The following is a 23569-nucleotide window of genomic DNA, read 5'->3' as shown; positions in this document are numbered from 1 at the left end:
ATACTGCTGCTAAAAATGTTTTGGTTTACAGAAGCAGTAATGGATGTTAGTTTCACAACAAAGATTGCACACAGTGCTCTTGGATTTGGGCTGAGGTTGCTGCTGAGCAGCTCCTGTGGGCGGGCTCCTTCCATTCCTAAGTTTAACTATTGCTGCTGCAGACAGTTGGATCCTTGGCAGGTAATAACCTCGTGTAGCTGATGGTCAGTTTGCTCATTGTGCTGTTTCTCCTGCAGAACCCATTGGCAGTATGTCTTCCATGGAGGTGAATGTGGACATGCTGGAGCAGATGGATCTGATGGACATGTCTGACCAGGAAGCACTCGATGTCTTTTTAAACTCAGGAAGCGAAGACAATAATGTGCTGTCTCCCATGCTGGGTATGGTACCTGTAGTGACAGCCTGCTTAGAGACAGTGATAAACCACCAGAACCCTTTTGTAATGGGTGATGTTATCTCATCAAACATCACACTTGATGCAGATTGACTGTTCTTCATTCGTGCTTCTCCAAACATTAACATTTAGTTGCTGTACAAGGGAGTTGCTGCAAAACTGTGTGGTATTTCCAGACAATCTCATTTTTCTTACTGCAGCTCCCTGTTGTATTCATCACAGTCTGGATAGGTGATGTGTGACATACTGGCTTGAGGGGCATTTTTCCCAATATAGAGTTAATAGAGGACATTTTGACAAACATCAACAGAAAGCTTGCAGTAATTAGGCTTTTATTTTTAATACTGATTTCTTAGAGTTTGTCCAGAATGTTGCTTGTCAAACTTGGACCAGTCGTGTAATGAAAGATCTTCTACACTGAGAATTAGTGTCTCAAAACTGGATCTTTTACCTACCATGGAAGTGTTTTCCTGGTTAAAAAGTTAAGTGCTAAAATGCCTTTCCTCAAAAGAGCCAAAATGATTTTTCTTGTGGGAGAGGAGATGAAGCTCCTTTAAAGGTCCTTTTGGTACCTTCTGAAAGTACAGGTTGAAATATCTTTATGGAAGTACTTACAGTGCTCCCTCTGTGAAGGTGATTAACACGTGCTGTGAACATGAAAAGCTTGTGGTAAATGGTCAAGGCACACTTGCCTGCTAAAGGTTTAGGTTTTTGTGCTTCATTGCAAAATCTGAATTGAGATGGGTGATTTTGGATAGGCATCCGCTTCATGCATTATTAAAGCTGATCATCATTTGAGCTTGCCAGTAATTGCAGAATCTAGGACTGTTTTCCCCTTGTTGGCTGTTTGGCAGATGTGACCAAGAAGCTTCGTGTCTTAACAACAAACGGTCTCAGCTGGATTATCTAAGGAAGGGTAGAAACTACTTTTTTAACTAAGGAGATAAATGCATTAGCTTTTGAAAAAAAATACAGTCTTTATTTTATGCTGTAATCTAAATATTACAGCATATATGTGCAGTGTCTGTATGTGGACATAACAGTGCAATATAATGTACCTGTGCTGTAATAATGTTCCAACACTGCAGCCTTACTGCAGTGTAAGTCTCGTGAATCTTGCTCTTGTGGTTCCAGACATTTTATTTCCCTCTGATTAAGGGATTTTTGTGCGTGTTTTAAGAACCTGGCACCCCAGTAATAAGCCAAATATGCAATAGTCTTCATTCTCAGAAAAATGAGGTTAGCTTAAAGGTAACTCTTTATTTTGCTGTCAGTGGAGAACTGGGTTGTCAGGGCATGGTTTGTTTGACAATTGGCCCGAACACCACAAAATACAGGTAAGTTATTAAAATAACTGGTAAAAATGAGAATCAGCTCAAGACATTGAAATGTTTTCAAATTTGCCTTGCTATAAGCATTGCCAGCTTATGGACATTGGCTTTGCAACCTTTCATGACAGTAAGTTAAGCTGGAAAATTGAGTTAGCTCTGTCACTCCTGAAAACTCCTCTGTGTGTTGTCTTAATTGATCTAATGCATGCTGGTGCACACAAGGCAGGTTCTCTAAAATTTTTAGTGTTAAAATATAACTCAGGTACTTGAGGAGCAGGTAGAGACAGTGTGGTTTGAACTGCTGTGCAAAAGTCTGAGCAGAAGTAAGGTGTAGCTCATATCCATCTGACCCTTCTGAAAAACTTCTGAATAAAATTTTTAAGAGAATTTTCTCACTAAAGTTACTCTTTAGTAACTTTAGAGAGAGCTGAAGCTGGGTGCTCTGACTGTGGAGAAACACTTGTTAGGTATAGGAGAGAAGGAAAAAAGGGCTTTCTTTGGCAGATCACATAGAAACTGTTTAGATGTTTCCTCATTTTAACTTTTTTGCTGTCTGGGGAAGAGGATCTAATTTTGAAACCTGAACTCTCAAACTGCAAGCAAACACTGTTGCACTGTGTTACAAGTCTTTTTTGCACGGGATATGGAGGAAGCGGAGTCTTAAAATCCCACTCCTGTGCACTTGAGTTGTGGTATAGCTCTACTAGAGGATTGCTTTCATGCTGAATTAAATTTGATTTGCTTTGCCATCTTGATTTTTAGTCAAAACTGGTGATGGCTATTATTGCCTGCTTCCTAGTTGTTTGTTTGGTTTTAAATTTCCAGTTTGTGTAGTTCTGTTACACTGAGTCTATTGGGGTTTTTTTTCCTCTTGATGTCTTGCAAAAGAATGAAAACAGCCTGAAAGTGATTCCTTAAGCCACGCTGAGCTGATGTTCATGTGTTGATTTCTCAAATCCCCTTGCTGAGCCAGAGCTCGACTGTTGCTGTTGTCGTTTTCCCACCTCTCAGGGCCCGACTCCAACAGCTACGTGAACGAGATCAGTCTCCAGGTGCCGAGCCAGTCGGAGTTACGGCAGAAGCTCTGCTCCCTGTCCTCCACCTGCACCGACTCGGCCAGCCAGGACGCGAGCGAGGGAGAGTCCCCCGTGGTCCAGTCGGACGAAGAGGAGGTTCAAGTGGACACTGCCCTTGCTGCTGTAACTGAGAGAAAGGGTGCTTCAGATGGCAGTGATGAAAGTGACTCTCAGACTATTTGAATCTTAAAACCATATCCTTTAAGAATGACTTCTGAATGAATGAACAAGTGAATGAAGAGCTTGCCTGTGTAACAATTTGCTAACCAAGCGTAACAGCCAGATCTTTTTACTTAGTCATACTGCCTTTTTACAAAATTGCCAGTCATGTGGAGGTTGGTTTTTAAAGAAAAAATTATGCCTAAAGCACACACACTTTAACAGTAGTCTTGGGGCTCAGGGGAGCAGTAAAACTGTTGTATATACTATGTATAAGAGAATTTAAGGGGAAAGGTAGAAGTTACTTTGACCACTAACCTTTAAATGGCTGATTGGAAGTGCTTAAGAGTTGATGTGTAAAACTGAACCCAAATTGTTCCTTGCATGTTTTCAGCTGCTGCAACTGAAGATTTAGGATCCAAACCAAAATGAAAAGTTATTTTCTACTCTTTACTACCTACTGTCTGCCTCCTGCCTTTGTCTACGAATGCAGCAGTGTCTACTGTTCTCACACTTCTTATTCAGGACCAACTTAGTTATAGGTGTTAAGGAAAAAATAAGAACCCGAGAAGGAAGAGAGATGCATATGGAAATGTTGCACTCCTTGTGGAGCAGGTATCTTAGCATTGTGTACTTACTCCTCTTTCAAGATAAAATAAAGAATTTCTATCCCAACCATGTCTTTTACTTGATTACACAGGTATTTTATCCATGACAAGTGAACAGAGGAGCCTAAGTCAGGAAGAAAAGTGGTTATGAGGCGCACCAATGTAATGCGCTTTTCCATGGCAACATCTGTTTGACTACACTAGGGAGATAAACCTGAGTTAATTGTTAATTAAGTGCGTGGATTTTAGAAACCTCAGGACCTATAGGCATCATCTCATTCCCATTTTTTCTGCAGTTGTTTTTCTCTCTGAACTTGAGGTCTGACCATGTCTAACTCCTGTTGCTTGTCAAGTCTCATGCTCTATTTTCAGGGATCTGCTCTCCTTTGAGAAGGCTCCTGGCTCCTGCTCTTCCTGCACAGAGGGAAGGAATATAATCAGAAACAGTGTAAGTAAAAGGATGAGCTGTGATGTAGATCCCTTCCAAAGACCTGCCCTGACAAAGCCAGTGGCTGGGAAGGGGGGGGTATCTCCTTCCTGCTTGCCAGCTGGGCAGTGGCCAGTTTCCTTAAGGATTCTCCTGTTAGCTGACAAAGTGTTTCCTGATCCCTGCCTGGGAAATGAAGGTTGGAAGCTCCCTACCTACAATTAAGAGATTTACTATTCAACAAGGCAGCTGTTGAAAGAAATTTATCTTGAAGGAGCTTCCTTTACTCCCTCGCTTTCCAGAAGACAGACAAAATGTCCAAAAAAGTTTTGTTTTTTTTATTAAACCTCGTAGTACAAACCTGGAAAGTAAACAAAAAACTGGCAATAAACAACATGAAGTCTTTCCTTACAAGGAAAGAGAGCAGAGCAGCGCTAATAAATTAAATGTCAAACTGTAAGCCATAGTCAGAAGTTTACTGTCAAGAGGGAAAAGTACACAGCAAGGCCATAAAAACCAGACAACCACATTTGAAAACACTTGACTCTGTTTATGTTATTGTTAAATATTCCAAAACAGTTCAGTCTTCTGCAACAACAATCAACAAATTGTATTATAGGACTTTCCTGACAGTCACCACTGGCAAGCTCAGTGCAATATGGGTAGCTACGGTATTGTTGAATTCAATTACGAAACAAAACAGTTTGTGAAAACATTTTCCCTTTTTTATTCCACACATACTGTACACACAACCAGAAAAGGGCAACAGCTACTCCATTATTATTTTTTGTTGTTGTTCAGTGATGTAAGCAGCACTTATAAATGTTACAAGAAAAACCCTGTAAGCATCCAATCCAACCGATGAAGAAAGTGAAACGTAAGGCTTTTCTTCATCTTGTCTCTCTGCCATCCCTCCCCCCACCCCAAGAAAAGGCTCAAGTATTTAAAAAAATTTACAGGCATATGTACAAAAGGTGTGATTTTTTTTTTGTTACAACATGAAGAGAAAAAATAGACAAGATGAAAGCAAATGCATTTTCACATTCAAAAGAAATATGCAGACTTGCTAGTGGCTCTAAATGTGATCATATAATGAAACAAATTCAAAACAAAATTAATGCTTGACTGTGTAAAGGTGTGAAAAACAGCAGTGGAATGGAAATGGAATGTTAGAAAGATTGCACGTCTATGACAAAAGAAGCACTTATGGCTTCAATCACTTTTTTCTTTTTTTCTCTTTTTTTTTTTTTTAAAGGATGCTATTGAAGGGTTTTTGATAAAGTAGCCAACAGCACCAAAAAATAACAGAATGGATTTCCTAATGAAATCAGGCACAGTTTTCCCTCACATAACTCCTCAAGGCAGGCAGTCTTTTTTCCTCCTTTTTTTAATTTTTTTTTTTTCATTTTAATTTTTTTTTATTTTTTTTATTTTTATTTTTCCCCCTCAAAACAGATGCATAGTGATGTGCTGGTAAAAGAGAACATACTCCAAATCTCCTCCTTTTGCCTACAGTTAGGAAACAAAGTCCATCTTCAGCTGCCATAACCTCCCAAAGAAAGTGTGTATTCTCCAATTTAAAAAATTACAAAACTCATCTTGCTGTGACAGAATAAAAGACAGCCAAAGTAAAGCAATTTCTTTCAAGTTTTTGTCTCCTATCCCTTTTCTCTCTAGAAAAATCTGCTCACATGACTGGAGAACAAATTATAAAACACATCAAACTTCAACCTATTCAAAAAATGGGTTAAAAGCCTTTTTTCACAGTTACCAAAAAGGCTTTTTATTTTTTTCAGCCATAGGGACAATACAAATTCATATTTTATCAGCCCCTTGCCGGTTTTAAAACAGTGAACATACGGCAGTTTAAAAAAATCAGACTGCTGTATCTATCTATTCTAAGTACAAAAAAAAAAAAAAATTTCAACAGTTTAATGCTAAAACAAAATTAGTTCTCTAAAACCAGAAGAAAATCTTCTTTAGAGCTAGTGCAAAGACAGCTTGTATTCTACAGCAAGTACTCCAAACTATGGTATAATAATTACAAAAAATATATATAAATTGACAAAATGAGAGTGTTGGCATCTTCAGGATTAACTTGAAGCACTTTTGGATGAACTGGAGGATGAAAGCCTAGATGATGGCACGTCCACTGTTGCTCTCTTACGAGGTCCTCTTTTTGGTGTAGGCTTGCTGATACAGTTCTCAATGCTGCCATTTTTACCAGATACTTTTCCACAGATTTGATTGACAAGACTGATAATTTGTTCCTGTTCAGGAAGTGGGAAAAACAAAACACAAATTAGAATCTGCTTTTCCTCCAGAGTCACTTAAACAGAAGTGCAATGGAGTGCTCAGAAATGCTGGGAAGCCCATCTTAAAAAGCTGCTTGTACCCAGTGCTGCTCTCCAAGAGCTGACCTGTCATTTCTCCCACTGCTCTGCTCTTTACCTTTGGGGCCAAGTCCCCTCACAGCTAAAGACATGGAGCCTCAGCCCAGAACCCAGGCACAGTCCTAAATCCCCATCTTGACTTCTGGGATCATTCATCATCACATTTGCTTGGAGCCATTACTGCACCTCTCATCTGCACGTGCTCTGCAAGTCTGCCCTAAAGGACGATCATGCTGGACTGGAAAAAAGTCCACTGAACTTCCAGTTACCAACAGAGGGAAGGTATTCCAAAGTACAGAAGTTACCACAGCATAACCAGTGAAAGCAAAGCCTCATGTTCCATCCCAAAGCATCAAGCGGCTTCTTATGTTCTGTGGCACATATTCATGGAATTTATACTTCAGGTTTCATCTGTATCATCATGTTCCCTTTTTGTTTTTTTTTTACTAAATCATAATAAAGCATCTTCTTCCCACATCAAAAACAAAACCAAGACAAACACCCAAACCCAAGACCATTTTCCTGAGGCCTCAGCAGGACAAAGGCAGAGTGAAGTGTCCTCCCAAATGTTGGGCACCCAGGGCAGTGTCAGCTCACCTCATCGTAGCGGTACATCATCTTCAGCCCCCGGCATGACTTCTGCTTCTCCACGTGCCGCAGGGCACACTCCAAGCAGAAGACAACATTTTCATTCTCCTGTACAACCTACATGAAAGAGGTGGGGGAGAAGAAGTGCAGTTAAACTCCAAGCTGTACCTGTGTTCTCCACACAGTATTCAGTTATGGCCTGAATTACTACACCTGGATTTTACTGCAAGGTTGTGGAAGGAGGTGTAAAGCACATCGTGAAATCATTCAGGATGTGCAACACCTAGAAAGAACCTATCTCTTTTACAGAGATAGGTTGGCAAATACATCTATAATTTTAAAAAACCCTCCACCAATATTAATGAGGGCTAAATCCAAACAGCATATGCATTTATTAGCATCTCCTATGCAGTCCTAAAGATCTCCTGAAAGGAGCAGTTTCCAATTATTTAAAATGCTGCCTTGAACAAGGATATAATCAGCTTAGCCACAGGATTCCTCAACTACTGTCTTGTTCAGCAATGGTGACATTTGCTCAGCTGGCTGCCTGCCAGGCCTGCACACTCAGCTTGGAATTTAACAAACCAAGTTGGGAGTTTTTTATCCACAACTACTGTTAAAGAGTGACATGGAAAAATCCTTCCCATTATTAAACTTACTCCAGAGCAAATGCACCAGAAGATCCATTAAGAGGTTCTGGTTAGTATTTTGGGTTTTTTTCAAATAAACTCATTCTAAAGTTACTTCAAACTAATGCTGCTTAAAAAGTGGTCTAAAAACATGTATAAACTCAGCATATTTTATCCTAGGGCAGGGAACAGCTACATCTGATTATATGCAGATACATTTCATTTCCATTAAAAACCAAACACCTATAACCAAAACAATTCCCAAAAGATGACAGAGAAAAAACCTCCCAAACCCAAAGGACTAAATATGGACTCACATACTCTGGATTATATTTATTTGAATACCTGTTCTTAGGATTAAAATCGTATATAATGCTGTGGGAGGGGCTTCTGGTGCTTTTAATAACATTGCTGTGTTTGTAGGTGTTCTGCATACAGCTCTAAGCCTGGAAATGTCACCACAGTGGTCAGCACACCTTCAAAAGCCAGTAGTCATTTCCCTCTTAAAAGAGAGAAGTTTATTTTTGGGCTGGTTTTGGACAGGCTGGCAAACAGCTTGATGGATGGGATACATCTCCCCTGCAATTTGGCTTGCAGAACATTGTCTCAGCATGGGCTGTGGGCTGCATGCCTGAGGCTCATGGCACATATCTGAGCTGTAGCTCATCCTGAGACCTGCTCTGTTACAACTTACTGCTGCTGGCAATCTGCAGGTGTCTTTGTTAGCCCTCCTAGTGCAGTGCCAAGATCTCTTAGGTGTCTGAGGACACTGCTTCATCCCTTCTGGCAGGGTGAGAAGCCAGCTGTCACTGCTGTCTTCTTTCACCACTGGTCAAGGCAGTAAATGCCACATCATCACCTCTGTGTCTTGCATGGAGTGCAGGACATGGCTCTCTCTCGAATGCCTACAGATCCCTGGAATGCTAGAGCAGGGGGACAGTACCCCAGGAGTGGCAAAGGATTGTACCCACCATGGAAAGATAGCACAGGTGCTGACAAATCTGACACCTCCTCTCTGACGTTTCCAACTGCAGCCACTTTCGAGGCTTTTTCTTGCCATCCACGCTGGCGCTGCTGCTGTCGTGGCTGCCGTAGCGCGCCGAGGAGTGGAGACCGGCCTCGTACAGCTGCCGCCGCTGCCTCAGCTCCGTGTCCCTGTGAACGGAGGCACAGTCAGACACTGGCACTGCCTCCAGCCACCAGAGCCACACACAGTCACCCCTTCACCCCGCTCATCACTGAAACCTGAGCTCCACACAGCAAAGCCCTGAGTTGTGTTGTCGGAGGTTGGTGCCATTCCCTAGGCATGGCAGACACAGCCAGCGCCTGGGAAACACTGCCTAATAGCAAAAGCTATCTCCGGATTTTAACAGCGACCACTGTATCAAGCCAATGGTTCTCAAACTGCTCCACAGAGAAGTGGGGACTGCCGAGGACTTCCTGGAGGTCGATGGTTGCTTGAGCCATGTGGAGAGTCGGGAGCTGTGGTTAACAGGACTGTCATTCCTGAAGTTGCCAAAAGCCACCTTCAAGAAGAGGAGCCGTGGCTGTCAGGACCAACAGCCCCTTCATCAGGAGGCAGAGATGAACCAAGGACCTGCTGCCACAAGGTGCTTCAGGCAGGAGAGGGGGAGCAGGGCAAGTGACTATGCCAAAAGATGAAGATCTTGCTGTACACCCAGGGAAAAAGAAGGAGATGTCAATAAAGGACAACCACCAAGCCCTCCGGCTGCCCTTCACCCGCGGCATCTCTAAGGCGAACAATACCTCCTGTGCTGAACTCTACAGCTTTAGGAGAGCAGGTTGGGTTGGAGCTGAGTGGAAGACAGCAAGTGTGGAGTGAGCCGAGCATATGGAAGGGGAGGATAAAAAAGTGCACCACCAGACACAGCTGAAGATGAGTGAAGAGCCAAGCTAAGCAAATGGCACGGGCAAACTGAGCAACCAAGGCATATCAGGAGAAGAAGCAGCAAGAGACACAACAAACAAGCAAAACAAAACAAAGGATAAAAAATATGTTCCACAGTGTTCCACTTCAGATGTTTTTGGGGGTTTTTTTCCTTTTTTTTTTAGATTTTTTTTGTCTGGGCTTTTGTTTCCTATAACCAACCACAGGAAGGATCCACATCCTCCAGTGAATTCCAACCTATGCATAGGAACAAGTTTGAGAACCACTCTGATAAAGGTCGATGTGATGGTCTAAGAGCAAACACCAACATTTGTTTCGCCTTTTGTACTTGCAGACTTCCTCTTCAAGGGGAAAAAAAGGCACTTGAAAGTGGTTATTTCCGCAGGGGAGCCACCTGCAGGTAAAGCAGTCAGCACACCTCTTTGCATTTCTTTCTGAACACTAAACAACACATGGGCTGTTTTCCCCTTCAATATGTCACTGGAAATTTTCCAAATGAACATGCTAGTTAGTTAAATACAGTTTGTAGACTCCATTCATCAAAACTTTCTTGACATCTCGAGTATCAGTTGTCACAAACTTGAAAGATAGGTAGCAACTACATGGTAGGGAACAAAAGAGAAGATCATTACACAGGAAGCCAGGCAACATTATATTTTCTTTTCTCACCTATCTTAAGAGAAACCCTGAACAAGTGTCCTTAATACTGAAGAGAAAAAGAAGTGTGAAGCTTTTACTCTTTAAAACGCTGGAGTTCTAACGCCAGATGCGTTACCATGCATGCACAACTGCTCTCTTACTCACTATTTAAAACCAAGACAACTTTGTGTATACAAAGGACCTTTTGCACCTGTAGTATAACAGTCTTGATACTGAAGACAAGGGTTTCTGGTGCAAAACCCACTACAGACATGGATTGGCAGTGACTACTGATGCCAAAAGTTTGAAAAACTTAAGGAAGGTGTTTAACCTCTTGGCACCACATAGTTCACATAATGCATCAGGAAATTTTAACTCTCAGCACCAAGAATTAATAAAAACCTGGTGCGAACTGCAGTTTCAGGTTTTTTTAAGAGGTCTAAAGTAGGGAATTCTTAAGAGTTTAGACATCCTAACCATGGGCACTGTCACATCAGCTGCAACCAAGGAAGCTGCTTCTTCCATGTGTGCCTGTCTTCAGGTTCATCTGCTGGGCTTTGGCTTGGATAAGTAGGGGCAAGGTATGTCTGAAAAGATTACTTACGCCACGTCATCCACCTCTGGAGTCTGTCAATGAAAACAAAAGAGGTAAGCAGGCCCCTAATTCATTACCTGAGCTCTCCCAGGAGCGATGATATTGTACTCAGAGTCGGTCCGTTTTCTTTTTTTGCTTCTGCTGTTGCAATCTGATAAAGCAACTTTTCCATTGAAAATGGTTTGGCTATACGGCGTCGCTTCATTTCCTGGGACAGGAGGAAATTGCCACATTAGTTTATGGGAAAATTTGAAAATAAAATTTTATCAAGAATTAATTCAAAGTTAATGAATTAAATTTTTGATACTAATAAATTGAAGCAAAAAGTAGCCTTTTAAAACAACCACAAGTAAAATCTTTTCATAGTCCCATTTAAATAAAGTGTTTATGTTCCAAGCACCTCAAAATTCTCTCCCTAAAAATTCTTCCCGTGCAGGGCAAGAGGAGCAACACCATCACTCAAGCTCAGTAACACTGGATGGTTCAGAATACAAATAGTGTAAGATCTATACATATGACCTGCTTGAAAACCAGGACAGGTGTTACTTCATTTCTTTTAAAACATAAAAAGCCTAGCAGAACAGGCAGATGCCAGGGAAAAGAGACAACAGGCAAAGAGGGGGATTCAGTTCTGCCTGTTACTGGTTCCTCTCTGTGAAAGCTTTTAAAGTTGTGTTTTTCACTCAATACAAGCCAAATTATTTTGGTACCTGAAACCCTTTTGATAATCCTTAGGTAGGCAAATTCCTTGATTTAATGTGCAGGTGGGAAAAGTGCAGCATTTTCCCAGTAGCTACAGAGGTCTGTTTTGGCTTATATAGAGTCAAGAGAGCTCAAATGAGCTATCACTGGACTGTAATGTGAGGGTGACATTTCTGTTTAGTGCTTAAACCTGCCAAAAACCTACTCAGCACACACAACCCTGAAGATTTTAAAATTTTTTACCTTAATTTTTTTTTACCCTGTTCTGTAACCCTAATTACAGGCTCCGGGTATTTCTTTTTTCACAACCAATGTATCATAAAATTAATCATTTTTAATAGCACCCACTGCATGCATTCAAGTTATAACTATCACATAAAATGGAATAGCAGCCTTTGCTGACCAAAAAGGGTTAAAAGAGGTTCAGAGGTAAAAAAAGTATTTTTCAGAAGCCATTTGCTCTGCTAGACCCTCCGTGGGGTTGGAACAGCTGCACTGTTAGGAGTGGTATGGGAAGATTTTTCCATGTTAGTTTTGCTTAGTCTGAGGCTGTGTACACAAGAACAGACTCCAATCCAGGGAAAAATTCTGCATAGGCAACACACACAGCCAGAACAAAGGCCACAGTGGGTGGCTGGACAAGAAAGCAAGGTCTCCAGCTGGGTGACAGTTCAGGGACACCCTGAGCCTGAGCTGGGTTTAGAACAGCTTGCTGCATCTCTGCATTAATCTGAATTTCTGAAACTAGGTACATTTTTTTTTCCATACAGTAGTGAAATACACAGGTAGGTATTTTACGACAGACTTGTACTGCTGCCTATTTCTTTTAGTGGCACATTTTTCATTGTCACAGAAGTCAGTGAACATTCCCATTATAATTGTCATCAGCCTGACACTTGTGGTCTCTCTTTTTCTCAGACATCTCTTGGTCATTCATTTTCCAGGCTGAGTAGTACTCTTGTATTTAATGCAGAGGCTAATTAATAATTTTAACCATTGATCTCTGCTGTGCTTTTTCTAGTTCCTCTACATTCATTCTGTAATTAGGGGCTCTGAATTACACAAACCTCCAAGACTACACAGTGCAGAGCAGTTTCTGCTTTGTTATCTGTTCTCTCCTTCTAATTCTTAACACTCAATGTATTTTTGTTATGCCACTCCAGAGCACTTGACTGACAGCTCTATAGGAACCCAAAGAACTCTTTTCTCAGTAGCAAGAGCCCATCATTCAGAGCCCATCTCTGTATCTGTCACATTAGGATTATGTTTTTAAATTTAATATTTATTAACACTGAACTTCATCTGCCATTTTCTCACTTGGATCACTCGGTATCATGAGATCTTTCTGCAACACTTCGTAGCTTTAATTTTTGCTGCCATTACTGTTAATATCCTCAGCATAAAGGATTAGCTTTGCCATTAACTTCCCTTCCTAGGTTATTTATGGATACATTAAACTGTGCTAGAACAAACTCCTGAAGAATGCAGAAAAAGACCTCCCTTCATGATAAAAACTGACCCATCCTCTGCTTTTCTTTAAATCAGTTTTTTTTTTGGTGTGTGGACTTCACCTCTCTATTTATTTATGAGCCTTTTCTCCCAAAAATGCTCCCAGACTTTCTCAGCTGCAACTCTTGTCCTTACCTACTTCCAAAAGTTTCAAGGGCTGGAGGCCATGACCTTGCTGCAAAAGCCATCATGGTAGTTCACTGTTCTTACTTTTTTGTACATTTATTTCCACAGCAGTGGTTATTTAGCATTTTACTGCTCTTTCAAGGTTCTTAATCTCTGCTCTCCACCACAGTACAGTTCTTTTCTAGTGAGGACATCAGGTACACTCCTGTAGGATCATGTTCCCTTTGGTTTCATCTGAAGGAGCCCCATGTGCTCAGGGTGGGACAGCTCTGTGACAGGAGCCAGAGTGGGAAACCTCCGGTGTTTTAAAGGCATGTTCCTCACCCCAACTAAAATTGGAGGCAGGGAAATAATTGTCCAGCCCCTGCCAGCAACTTCCATGGATGGCCAGGGAGTACAGCACTAATACAACTTTCCTATTTGGGAGATCAGTGCACAGGGATTGTGTCACTTGTAACAGACAAACCTGGCTTATGGACTGTAGGCTCTCCTGTGTGTGCAGCAGTGCTGCTCCAGCTGCAAGAATAACTCCATCTTTCCTATGTACTTCTTCCTCTTGTATTACAATACCAGCTGAGTCTCTTCCCACCCAGTTTCTGGTAGGCCTTAAGAGCACCAAAGCCCTCCTTTAAAACCAGACATTCCCTCTATTTCCAAACCTCTAACCCAGAGTGCCTTCATTTAGTCCAACATTCTGTACTTCAGTGTCCTAAATGAGTTTCACTGACTTTGCCCAATGCCTTATTTGAAGCTATGGAGTTATCCCTTTCCCACTCCAAACATACACTCTTCCACCACAAGTCTAAATCTTCTTCTTATCCTTACCTTAACATTTCAAGAGCTCTTAGGGTGCTTTTAAAAACCAGCAAACTTGTTCCAAATATGGTCTAGTTTAAACCTGACTGTCGCCTTACACAGGTGTTTTTATATAAACTCTTTTATTCCAACAGATTTTCCAGAGTGCTTGTAAGACTGAAATCAATGCAATTTCAGATGCAGAATTTCATTTTTTCATGTATTAAAGGAGTTTGGGCAGTCATTCAATACAGAAATGAAACAACATCATTTTAGTAATATAAAGAGAGTCACTATAAAAAAATCAGGTCACAGTATCACAGGATGAAAACAAAGTTAATTTATCAAATGCTAAAAATTGTCAGTATTGCTGTGGAGAACGAACAGACAGAAGGTACAGTTGTTTATCAGAGTTCATTTCACAGTCCAAAAGGGGAATCTTGCCCATTACACACAACATCTCACCACCTCTGGGAAGCACAATCCTGGCCAGCATTGTGGCAAAGATGGCAAAGTGCCTTGTCAAAGTGGAGGAACCAAAAAATAATCTCCAAAATTAAAGGGAATTCAGAACATAAGACAGTTTGAGGACAGAAAGGGAAAAAGAAAAAAAAAGAGAAATAAAAGAACAATGCAGTAGATGTTTCATAAGTTGTTTAGATATAAACATGTTATCTGTGGTTCTTGTAAAGTTTGTGAGAGCTGTGACTTCAATTTCCAAGGTAGGTTATCATAGACTGTAATCTGTGGGATTTCAGCCAGCTTATAATTACCCAGTGCAAAGCTCTTAAAAATTAATCAAAAGAAACTGTTCTTCAAAATTTGAGGCACCAAGAGCTGTTTAATTGCTGCATAGTGATTTCTGTCTCTTACAGGAGTAGCATTTTCACGATATCAAACAAGTGTTCAGTAGAGAGATAAATACAGCACATGGAGTTAATATAATCATGTAGGTTCAGACAGGAAAGGTTAGCTCAAGATTCTTATGCCTTACCGATAGATATACACAATTCCCACCTTCCCCCAAAATAAATATATAATAAAATAACCTTTTATTTCAAACTAAGTTAATATACAGTTAGTATAACCAGGCTGGAAGAATTCCATTTACCCTAAAGAAGCAATCCCTAACTGTGGACATATTACAGTTAATTACTTAGTAACTTGGTCTGAAGCTGTAAAGGATAATTTACTCGTGGCTTAACTATAAAACACTACCAAAATAGTATCTGTAACCCAGAGTGTATTTCAGAAGGTTGGGAATGCAATTAGTGACGTATATGCTTTGTCCAAGAACACAGAAATGTAGCCAGGATCATGATGACTGGACAAATCACCTGTTTCTGCAGGCAACCTGCCTTGGTCAGTTGTGTGAGAAGGGAGTGGGAAGGTTATTTATTTACATCTGGTATTGGATGGGCTGGTCAGTGAACCTAAGGATTTTCAAGTCTATTAAATTGAAATTGCCCTGATCAACAGCTTTTCCTGAATGAAGGGGCAGAGAAAAACAAGCAATACAGCTGTGAGTATTAACTGACTCTGCCTACCATAGGAGCTAACAAGCACAGTTATTCAGATATTTGCACCTGAGATTCTAATGGTTCTAGAAAACATCACTTAAAAAAAAAAAAAAACTAGTAAGCATAATACAATGTATAATCATTAGCTCTGAAGGGATTTTTGAAACACTTCCTTGCAAACTGGTCTGCAGGCACAACAATCTTCTGATTTTTTTATATATACACAAGTCTTTATCTGTCAGTTAACAACTCAGTCACTTTTCTGACAACACTGGATCGTCTTATGCCTTGCAGAATTTTTTCCTTTGTTTTTTTGTTTATTTAGTAGTCCAGAAAAACAGACGTTGTAGCACTACTCTCATAAGGCTACCAACTCCTGGAATGTCTGCTGTCCTTTTAGATGGCAGGGCCGTGAATCCATTTTAACTCCTTTTCTCAACTTACCTTGGCTGTTTTAAAGCCCATACTTGTCCACTGGGTGGTAGCAAAGTGCACCGATTCGGAAACACTATAGCCGCAACATACTTTGGACACAAAGGATCCAGGAAAACAGACAACAAACTGCCCGCTCTGCTGTACAGTACGGTGCACCCTGATCCCCTCCTTACACAAGACCTCTGGGGAGATCTGAAAAGACAGAGAAAAAAAAAAAAGAGAAAATAAATCAACGGGAACTTCCTTCCTGGCTGTGTGCTGCCATGCTACAGCTCATGGAGCAAAGCTGTGCTCTGGGAACAGCTCTGCTCCAGCTGCTTTCCCTCTCCCATCCCACATGTGCCGAACCTCAGTGTCTGCAGTGACAATTGCAGAAATGCCTCTCTCTCCTAAAACCAACAGCTTAAACTCCCCCATGCCCAAGGACAGAACACTGTCTGTTCCTACAGAGAGCAATGCAGATCATTCAGCTTTCCATCTGATCTTTTCCCACTTGGCATTAAATCCATTGTGCACTAATGCACTTCTGTGAGATGTTAACATGGGTAACCAAGACAGGGTTTTTTGTTATGGGCTCCCCAATTTGTACTTAAATGCACTAAAAATAAATTGTTATCCAAAAGATAAACAAAAGAAGCAAAAATACTTAAGTATTAGATTTCTCCTATCCATGCTGGCATCATAAAATATCAGTCATGGCAGATGAATTGATTAAATCCTACTCCCTTTGTGAGGCTAAATACATTACAGACAGTACTAAAAATGGATATTTATTACACTTACATGTTTGTTTTTATATTAATACATTATTACAGCCTTGTTGGAAAAATACCACGTAGGTAAACACTGCAAACAGAAAGTAGCCCCCTCTGCATTGCTGCAGTGTAAGACAAAACCAAAATAAATCCCCAACCAACCAGCCTCCTGATTAGCCTAGGGTTCTCAAATGGGAACACCTCTCCCAGTGTTAACCTACCATTACATTACTTTCAAGCATTTCCAGCCCTGGAGTGCCATTGGCTTGCAGCAGGGTATGTACCACATCATCAAGTTTGTTCTCCTCCGCAGCAGGAATGCAATACCTGTTGTTTTGTCAGAGGAAAAGAGAAAGATTTACTGTGGAGTAAATAACAGTCCACAGCTACACAGTAACAGACAATTCAGACCAGCACATTGATTAGAAGAAAGAAATTCAACGCAGGGTTTCACATACAGTTCTTTTGGTAAAACACTGAGGATTGAAGGGAAGTTGTCTATTCAGACTCAGTCTGATTGTATTCAGCAAGTATCAGAAGACACAAAATCCCCAAACCAGAAATGTGAAAACTCAGTCCTCTGTAGAGTAAGAGGAGAGAAACCAGCAACAGACTGATGGTCATTTTAATAGCACCAAAACAGCTAATTATGGACAAAAGTTTGCATCTTGTGAGCACCAATATATGTTATCTTTACCATAAAAGACTGTATTTATTATCAACCAAAGGATCTTCACATTTAGTAACATTTTCTGTTTGTAAGAGTCAAGAAATCACAACTTCCCTCTACTGTTAGTGCCTTAAGTTGCCTAAGACCTTCTTGCCTTGCTTACTGAACAAATCCCATATCCCTCCTCTCCCTTCCAACACAAGACCTGACTAAGAACAGCCAAAGTGGCAGGAAAGGTTTCAAACTCTGCGGGGAATCTGCCAAGTTGCACATCCTCCTCTGCTTAGAAGCCAAGGAAGCAGCTGTCCTCTTGTGCTCACTGCCAGCACTGCTCCCTCAGCAGAATGATAAGAAGTAACACAGGAGTCTCAAGTCTTAGAGCCACACATCCAGAGATCTTCTGTTTTCCTGGATGCAGGGAGGCAATGTGGTGACAACTGGTCACTGCTCTTGCCTGCAGCCTATCTGAGGGGGGATGCTCAGGCAAGTCAAAAGCATCTCCAGCCTTACCATGAGTTACCCTTTCTCTTTAGGCAATGAAACCTCAACCTGGAGTCCATTTCCCCCACACCAGTAACACACACACACACAGAGTCGTTTTTCCAAACTTGGAACAAGAGAATGAGGCTGGAATGATTTTTTCCTGCCATTCATCTGATCTCTCCAGAAACTTCATGAAGGGTTCTCCTGGCCTTACACACCTTGTGAGGGTACTTGCCCATAACATGCACTAACTCCATGTGCATCACACAGGGTTATCCTGACTGAAGAGTCTGTAGAAGGCTGCACTTCCTATGATCGGAACACCTCCTCACGGTTCACTCTACTGATGATGACTTTGATTTGTGTTTGTTGATCCTCAAGCCAAGAGGCAGAAGACATGACATTATCTGCTGTGGCTAACTGCAGCCACAGTAAGAGTTTATTGAGCTGGTTGCCCAGCTGTACAAAGACCAATTCCTTACAGGTATATTGACAATGGTCAGGGCCTTGCTAAGAACTCCCAGGGTTATAGAGAGGTGAAGTAGAAGAACTTCATCTTGGAACAAGTAAGGATCAAGTCCAAACAGCAATTTTAAATGTAAGCTGTGTCTCAAATACTTTGTTGCTAACAATGACAGCTTCAGTACAGCTCCCCAAATGTGGTGTATCACTCTAGTTACGGGGATGAAAATATTTTAAATTTGAATCCAGATCATGGCAGAACCCACTCTTCTCTTTTAGAGTCACAAAATATGGCTGGAACAGGCAGAATATTCAAGCACACAGTCCCTCACAAGACAGGCACAGGAAAATGCTTGGGAAGGTTGTGTGAAGAGGAGGGGCAGCACAGAAGTGCATGGAACTGAATACCTGGGGCATAGAGGGGAATGAGATCCTTTGCAACTGGTGTATGCTGAAATTGCACTCATCTGCAATTCCTGATGTACCTATAAAAATGGGAAGTGAGCAGCCAGTGTAGACTTCTGAATGTCTTGGCAGAACAAGATTTCCCTCTCTCTTTTAATGGGCATTGAGGATCCCTCCAGAATAAAAAGGTTAGGTCACTGACCTCCACCCTGCATGCAAATTGAGTTCTCCCCTGTTTAATCTCCAAACCTGAGAAATTAGAGAGTGAGCTGAGCAATCTGCAGGTAAGCAAAGTGGTTTGAGTAGCACAGGGATCTGTCCTTGGAGAAGAAGATTTCTGGGTGGTAGAGGGACTTGGCAAGACAGAGGAGATGTTTGGAGCCCAGTGGCCACTTTGTTGTCCCCAAAGCAGTGACTGAAAGCAAGGCTGTCAGGGCTGCTCTGTGCCAGACCTGCAGATATTAAATTCATCTTCTCCTAACACACTTGGGTGCTTTATTGCACTATTAAAAGTTGTAATGAGCTAATGAATACTAGCCTGACACTTCAGGCTGGCAGCCTTGCTGAAGAATAGCTTCAACAGACAAAGGAGTTTCACTTCCTTCTTATGAGCTATTCCTGCCTACTATACCTGTTTCATCAAGACTATCATCACAAAGATGCCTTAAGCTATGTACTCATCTGTATAAGTCCATCAAGATAAAGCAGATGGCTTTTTATTCTTGAATCTTCTTGGATTCAAAAAACAGAACAGTAGTCCTTCCTAAAATTTGAGGAAACAGGCTTGCATGCAAGCCTGTTCAATCCCAAGAGTCACATGTTTTGACACACAGCATGAAGAGTGGCCTCAGAACTTAATTAGGGGATTCTTGAACAGCTTCTGTTTGGAATTTACTGTCATTTAAGCCTAGTTTAATGTTTTAGAGGAACAGACTCACCTAAGGTTGAGGACAATGTAGTTTGCTCAGTGATCTGTCCTGACAGTATACTATTACAAAAGATTACAGATTCCTGATTCACAGAACAGGGAGAAGAGCCATGGAATGCCCATGACAGAAAGTGACAAACTCCCAGGTCTGCAGCATAATCCAGCAGTTACACCTTCACCCCTTGAAAGGATCACATACAGAACATCTCTTCAACTTAACACATCTAGAGACAAAGGGGAGATCCTGCTTTCATGGTTTTCTCCAGATTTCAAATCCTTTTCGTTGGGCCATGTGCTTTTCCAGTGACAGCTGGATCAGCACCCCTGACATCAGCAGCATCTGAGAAATGTATGAGAACACACTTTGGATGTGCATAAAGAGCAGTCCATGATGCCACTGCCACCATGGGGACATCAAGACACCAGAATAGACCATGGAATACCAAGTGAAACTTTTCTTCCAGGAAGGGGTTTTCATCTCCTAAGTTTGTACCACATTTTCCCATTAAAACTGGAAACCCCAACAACACACACACACACACACACACACACAGGACCCCTAGGTGAGACTCCCTCATGCAAAAGAACTACACAAGTTGCTACTAATGCCAGTCACCTTAGGGAATGTGAAGAAAAGCCACAGGAATACCTACCAAATGCAATCAGCACCAGTGTGTAAGTAGTCAATGTATGGAAGGTGATTTTGGTCTCGAGACCAGCATGAGGTAGAAAAGACCATGCCAATATTTAGCCAAGGAATTGTCACTCCTAAAACAAAGAGATTGAAAAATGAGTTTTGAGTAACTTCAGTTTGTTCAGTAAAAGACAGTTTGAGAGGGCATTTAAATCAAAAATCTTATTCTCCCTGTTAGCTGACCCTTGAAGTTATAAATCTTCCTATCATAGTGAATAATTTACAGGGAGTAATTAAACAAATCCAGCATTTTCCACTAAGAAAATATCTAGCAGCCAACTGCAGTGCCCTTGAACATGTTTGTCTTCTAATAGCTGTATAAAACTTTTATTCTTAGGAGAATTCATAAATACCCATAATTAAAGCTCACTGCCATTGATCAGAGGAGGTTGCTTCATGTTAAGCATTTCAACAGGTACCTTCTGTTTCTTAGCTGGTTTGTTCAGGCTCAACACCTGATCTCAACAGGAAATTCCACTGTTTTTCCAATGTTTCTTATCAGTAAACTGCAATGGTGTATAGGCAGCTGGAGAATTTGTGTCAACTCATTCAGAATTGTGTGTGCTGCTTTTCCTAGTGCTACAGACTACATTTTCCGAGTGTGGAAGTAGCACAGCTCTGTCCTGACATACAAGAACACTGACAGCCTGGCAAGAACAGCAAGGGATACTGAAGGCACAACTGGTTCCTCCCAGGAACAGGGTCTCAACTGTTCATTAATCCTTTATCTGCATGGCTGCCTTCACCCCTTTAAATAGCACCACCTACATACAACTGTATATCTGCTCACTCAGCTGGGGAAGAGGGGGGCAGGAAGAGGGAGAGGCATTTGGTGCCCACAGCAGAGGACACTGACACCAGCAGAGAAGGGACTTGCTTACCAGGCACAGCACCAAGATGTCGCAGGATGGATCCTGTATTATTAGGAAGGACTGTGAGGTTCCACCCATGCCTGTTTAAGGGGTGACACAGAGGGAGACAGTCAGTGCACATTCCCAATGCCAGCACTTCCAGTGCCAAGCTGCCCTGCTGGGCTCTGCTCAGGAGTGAGTCAATAAAGAGGATGGATTTGGGGATCTTACCTTGAAAATGGTTCAGATTTTCCCACGGGAAAACCACTCCCGTGGGTGTTGGTATCTACTTTTCCACAATGCACTGCTACATGGCAATCTTTCTGTTCCACTATCCGCCAGTATTCTTGCTGTGGTAACAGAAAGCAGTAATGCATTTTAAATTTGCTGAACAAGGTATCTCTCATTAAAATATAAACCCCAGAAATTTACAAGGCTTTCATGACCTCACTGTAATTCAACATAAACTATGGCTTAAAAATAAGTATATAAATAACTGGAAGTCACAATAAGGCAGGCAAAATTTAGATCCCCTTGGTTTCTGTATTTCAGCACATGTCAGATTAAGAATTCTTTCTCTTCCTCAGCTCATCAATACCTTTCTTTAAAATGTTCAAAAATTTTTAAAAAGGAAGAATCAGCACCATGTCTATTTGGCCATTTTTTTAAAATTCTAAATTAGACAGCCTTAAACTGATTAGAGAAATGCTTGAAAATCAACTATCCTGAATCCCCATACTCAGTGCCCTGAAACAAAAACCTTTACCACCCCTTGCGCTGGCCTCACCTCTACTTCAGCTACTGTAGGCTCCTTTGTGAAGCACATGTTCATGATGTTTCTTGCTGTTCGGTAGAAGGTTGTTAAAGAAACAGACCTACCCTGTGGAAAAATAAAATAAAATTAAAAGTGAAAATGAAAAAACAAGCCTACTTTCCCCCATGCCCTCACTCTTTTCCTTACAGGCTCGATCCCAGATGACAACAGAGGGAAAGAGGATGAAGTCTCCAGAAGAGGTATGGGCCTAAAGCTCACTTTGTTGCTGAGATAAAATACCTCAGAGGATACAGAAATTCAATCACATGAACTTCCCAAACCCACCATGTAAAAAGGCCAACTGAATGTTCCCAGAAGGAACACTGCTTTGTCCAGCACAACACTTGGTGTTTGATAAATACAGAGGATGGACATGGCCCAGCTCCCCATGACAGGTTGCAATGAACCCAGCATGCAGCCAGTCAAAATTTACTTTATCCAGTAATGTACAGCAATTTACATTATCCAGGGACTATGTGGCCATGCTCTTATGTACAAGGAGCAGGTGTGTACAAGGAGCAGGTGCAAAAGACTTAGAAAATTCACGGAAATGCTCAGCATCAAACGTTGTATGTGGTGGAAGAGCGTCACAAAAAGCAGAGTTTGCCAGGATTACTGTAATCACTTGCTTTCAAAAACTAGTTATGCTCAATTCAATAAAAGCAGTCCAAATGCCAAGGAACCAAGACCTGTTATTATAAAGTTAGAAAAAGGAAAACACAGTAAAATTGCTGAATAAGTGATTGCATTCTTGGCACTGCTGCAGGAGCTGTACAAGAAGAGGCTCTGACTTGGTTTTCTGCTTGAGCTACCCCAAGGTTTCCAGGCACCTGCTTTCCTGCACACCTACACCACCAGAAGCTCTGGTAAGCATCGTCCAATGGCTTTGGAGGCAAGAGCACGAGAACCCACTTGCTCCTTTTTCAGCCCTGACATCATGGTGTGCCCAGACAGGAACACCTCTGTTGCCTCCTCTGCTCCAGGGCAGAAGGAGGACGCTGGCAGGCACCACACTTGGGCTGAGGGCACTGCTGCAGGCAGACACCAGCAGCACTCTGCAAACAGGGAGTGCAAAATGTCTGTGCCCCCTCACCAGATCCACTGCTCCTTCCCATTGTGCCCCCTGACTGCTCATCTGAGCAACCACAGGCTTAAAAACTCTGCATAAATGAGTTTTATTATTTGGACTGTTACCTTTCTAGTTTTTCAATTATGAAACAGATCTGCCAAACCACTTCAGCCTTTTCTTGTGTTTAATTTATTTAATAACTATGTCCAAGAGTAAACTAGAAAGAATATAAAAGCAGCTTTCCCCCACAGGCCAAGTCTATCACTCTGCTCATATGGTTGTAACGTTGTCACTTTTTAAATTGAATGCCGCATAATTAGCTTTAGCAAAAAAAAAGTTTGTGAAATGCCCAGGGCCTGGGGCACTCTGCTTCCTATAAACTTCAGAGCTGGATTCTCTGTGATCCAATAAGCAATTTCCTTCATCTTTTAATGCCCTTGTGAATGGTTTATTGTGGCAGCCTTTTACAACAAAACCTCTCATAAAGCGCAGGGCCCGCACCAAGGCACCGCCGCCACCGGCAGCAAACCAGCACTGCAGCAGCTGCCTCCTCTCAGGGCCCTGCCTCTTCCTCTCATCTTATGCAGAAAAACAAAATTAAGG

General features: G+C 41.6%; 2 protein-coding genes across 4 annotated transcripts in view; one reads left to right on the top strand and one right to left on the bottom strand.

The window, feature by feature from the left end:
- The window catches only part of DTNBP1 (dystrobrevin binding protein 1), a 63946-nt gene extending 59491 nt beyond the window's left edge, over positions 1 to 4455 (top strand). The window contains exons 9-11 of one of the 2 annotated variants that reach the window (XR_011683081.1): positions 237 to 380; positions 2737 to 3575; positions 3941 to 4455. Coding sequence is in view for 1 of the 2 variants with exons in the window: in XM_071451393.1 (XP_071307494.1) it covers positions 237 to 380; positions 2737 to 2984 (392 nt within the window). In the remaining variant the exon portion in view is untranslated. Of the gene's footprint in view, positions 1 to 236; positions 381 to 2736; positions 3636 to 3940 lie in introns of those variants that run through there. The other variant, XM_071451393.1, reaches the window with a different exon arrangement.
- The window catches only part of JARID2 (jumonji and AT-rich interaction domain containing 2), a 212067-nt gene continuing 192810 nt past the window's right edge, over positions 4313 to 23569 (bottom strand). The window contains exons 9-18 of one of the 2 annotated variants that reach the window (XM_071451376.1): positions 21871 to 21963; positions 21315 to 21433; positions 21114 to 21184; positions 20192 to 20306; positions 16812 to 16917; positions 15845 to 16027; positions 10826 to 10956; positions 8577 to 8760; positions 6986 to 7093; positions 4313 to 6265 (exon numbers count right to left, since the gene is read on the bottom strand). In XM_071451376.1, coding sequence (XP_071307477.1) covers positions 6089 to 6265; positions 6986 to 7093; positions 8577 to 8760; positions 10826 to 10956; positions 15845 to 16027; positions 16812 to 16917; positions 20192 to 20306; positions 21114 to 21184; positions 21315 to 21433; positions 21871 to 21963 — 1287 coding nt within the window. In that variant the 3' untranslated portion in view covers positions 4313 to 6088. Of the gene's footprint in view, positions 6266 to 6985; positions 7094 to 8576; positions 10113 to 10825; positions 10957 to 15844; positions 16028 to 16811; positions 16918 to 20191; positions 20307 to 21113; positions 21185 to 21314; positions 21434 to 21870; positions 21964 to 23569 lie in introns of those variants that run through there. The other variant, XM_071451384.1, reaches the window with a different exon arrangement.

Source organism: Agelaius tricolor, unplaced genomic scaffold, assembly GCF_023055355.1.
Source record: "Agelaius tricolor isolate 1412-34295 unplaced genomic scaffold, bAgeTri1.0.p SCAF_2, whole genome shotgun sequence".
NCBI classification, from domain to species: domain Eukaryota; kingdom Metazoa; phylum Chordata; class Aves; order Passeriformes; family Icteridae; genus Agelaius; species Agelaius tricolor.
The sequence above is the reverse complement of the archived record's forward strand: the minus strand, read 5'-3'. Positions and strand labels throughout refer to the sequence as shown.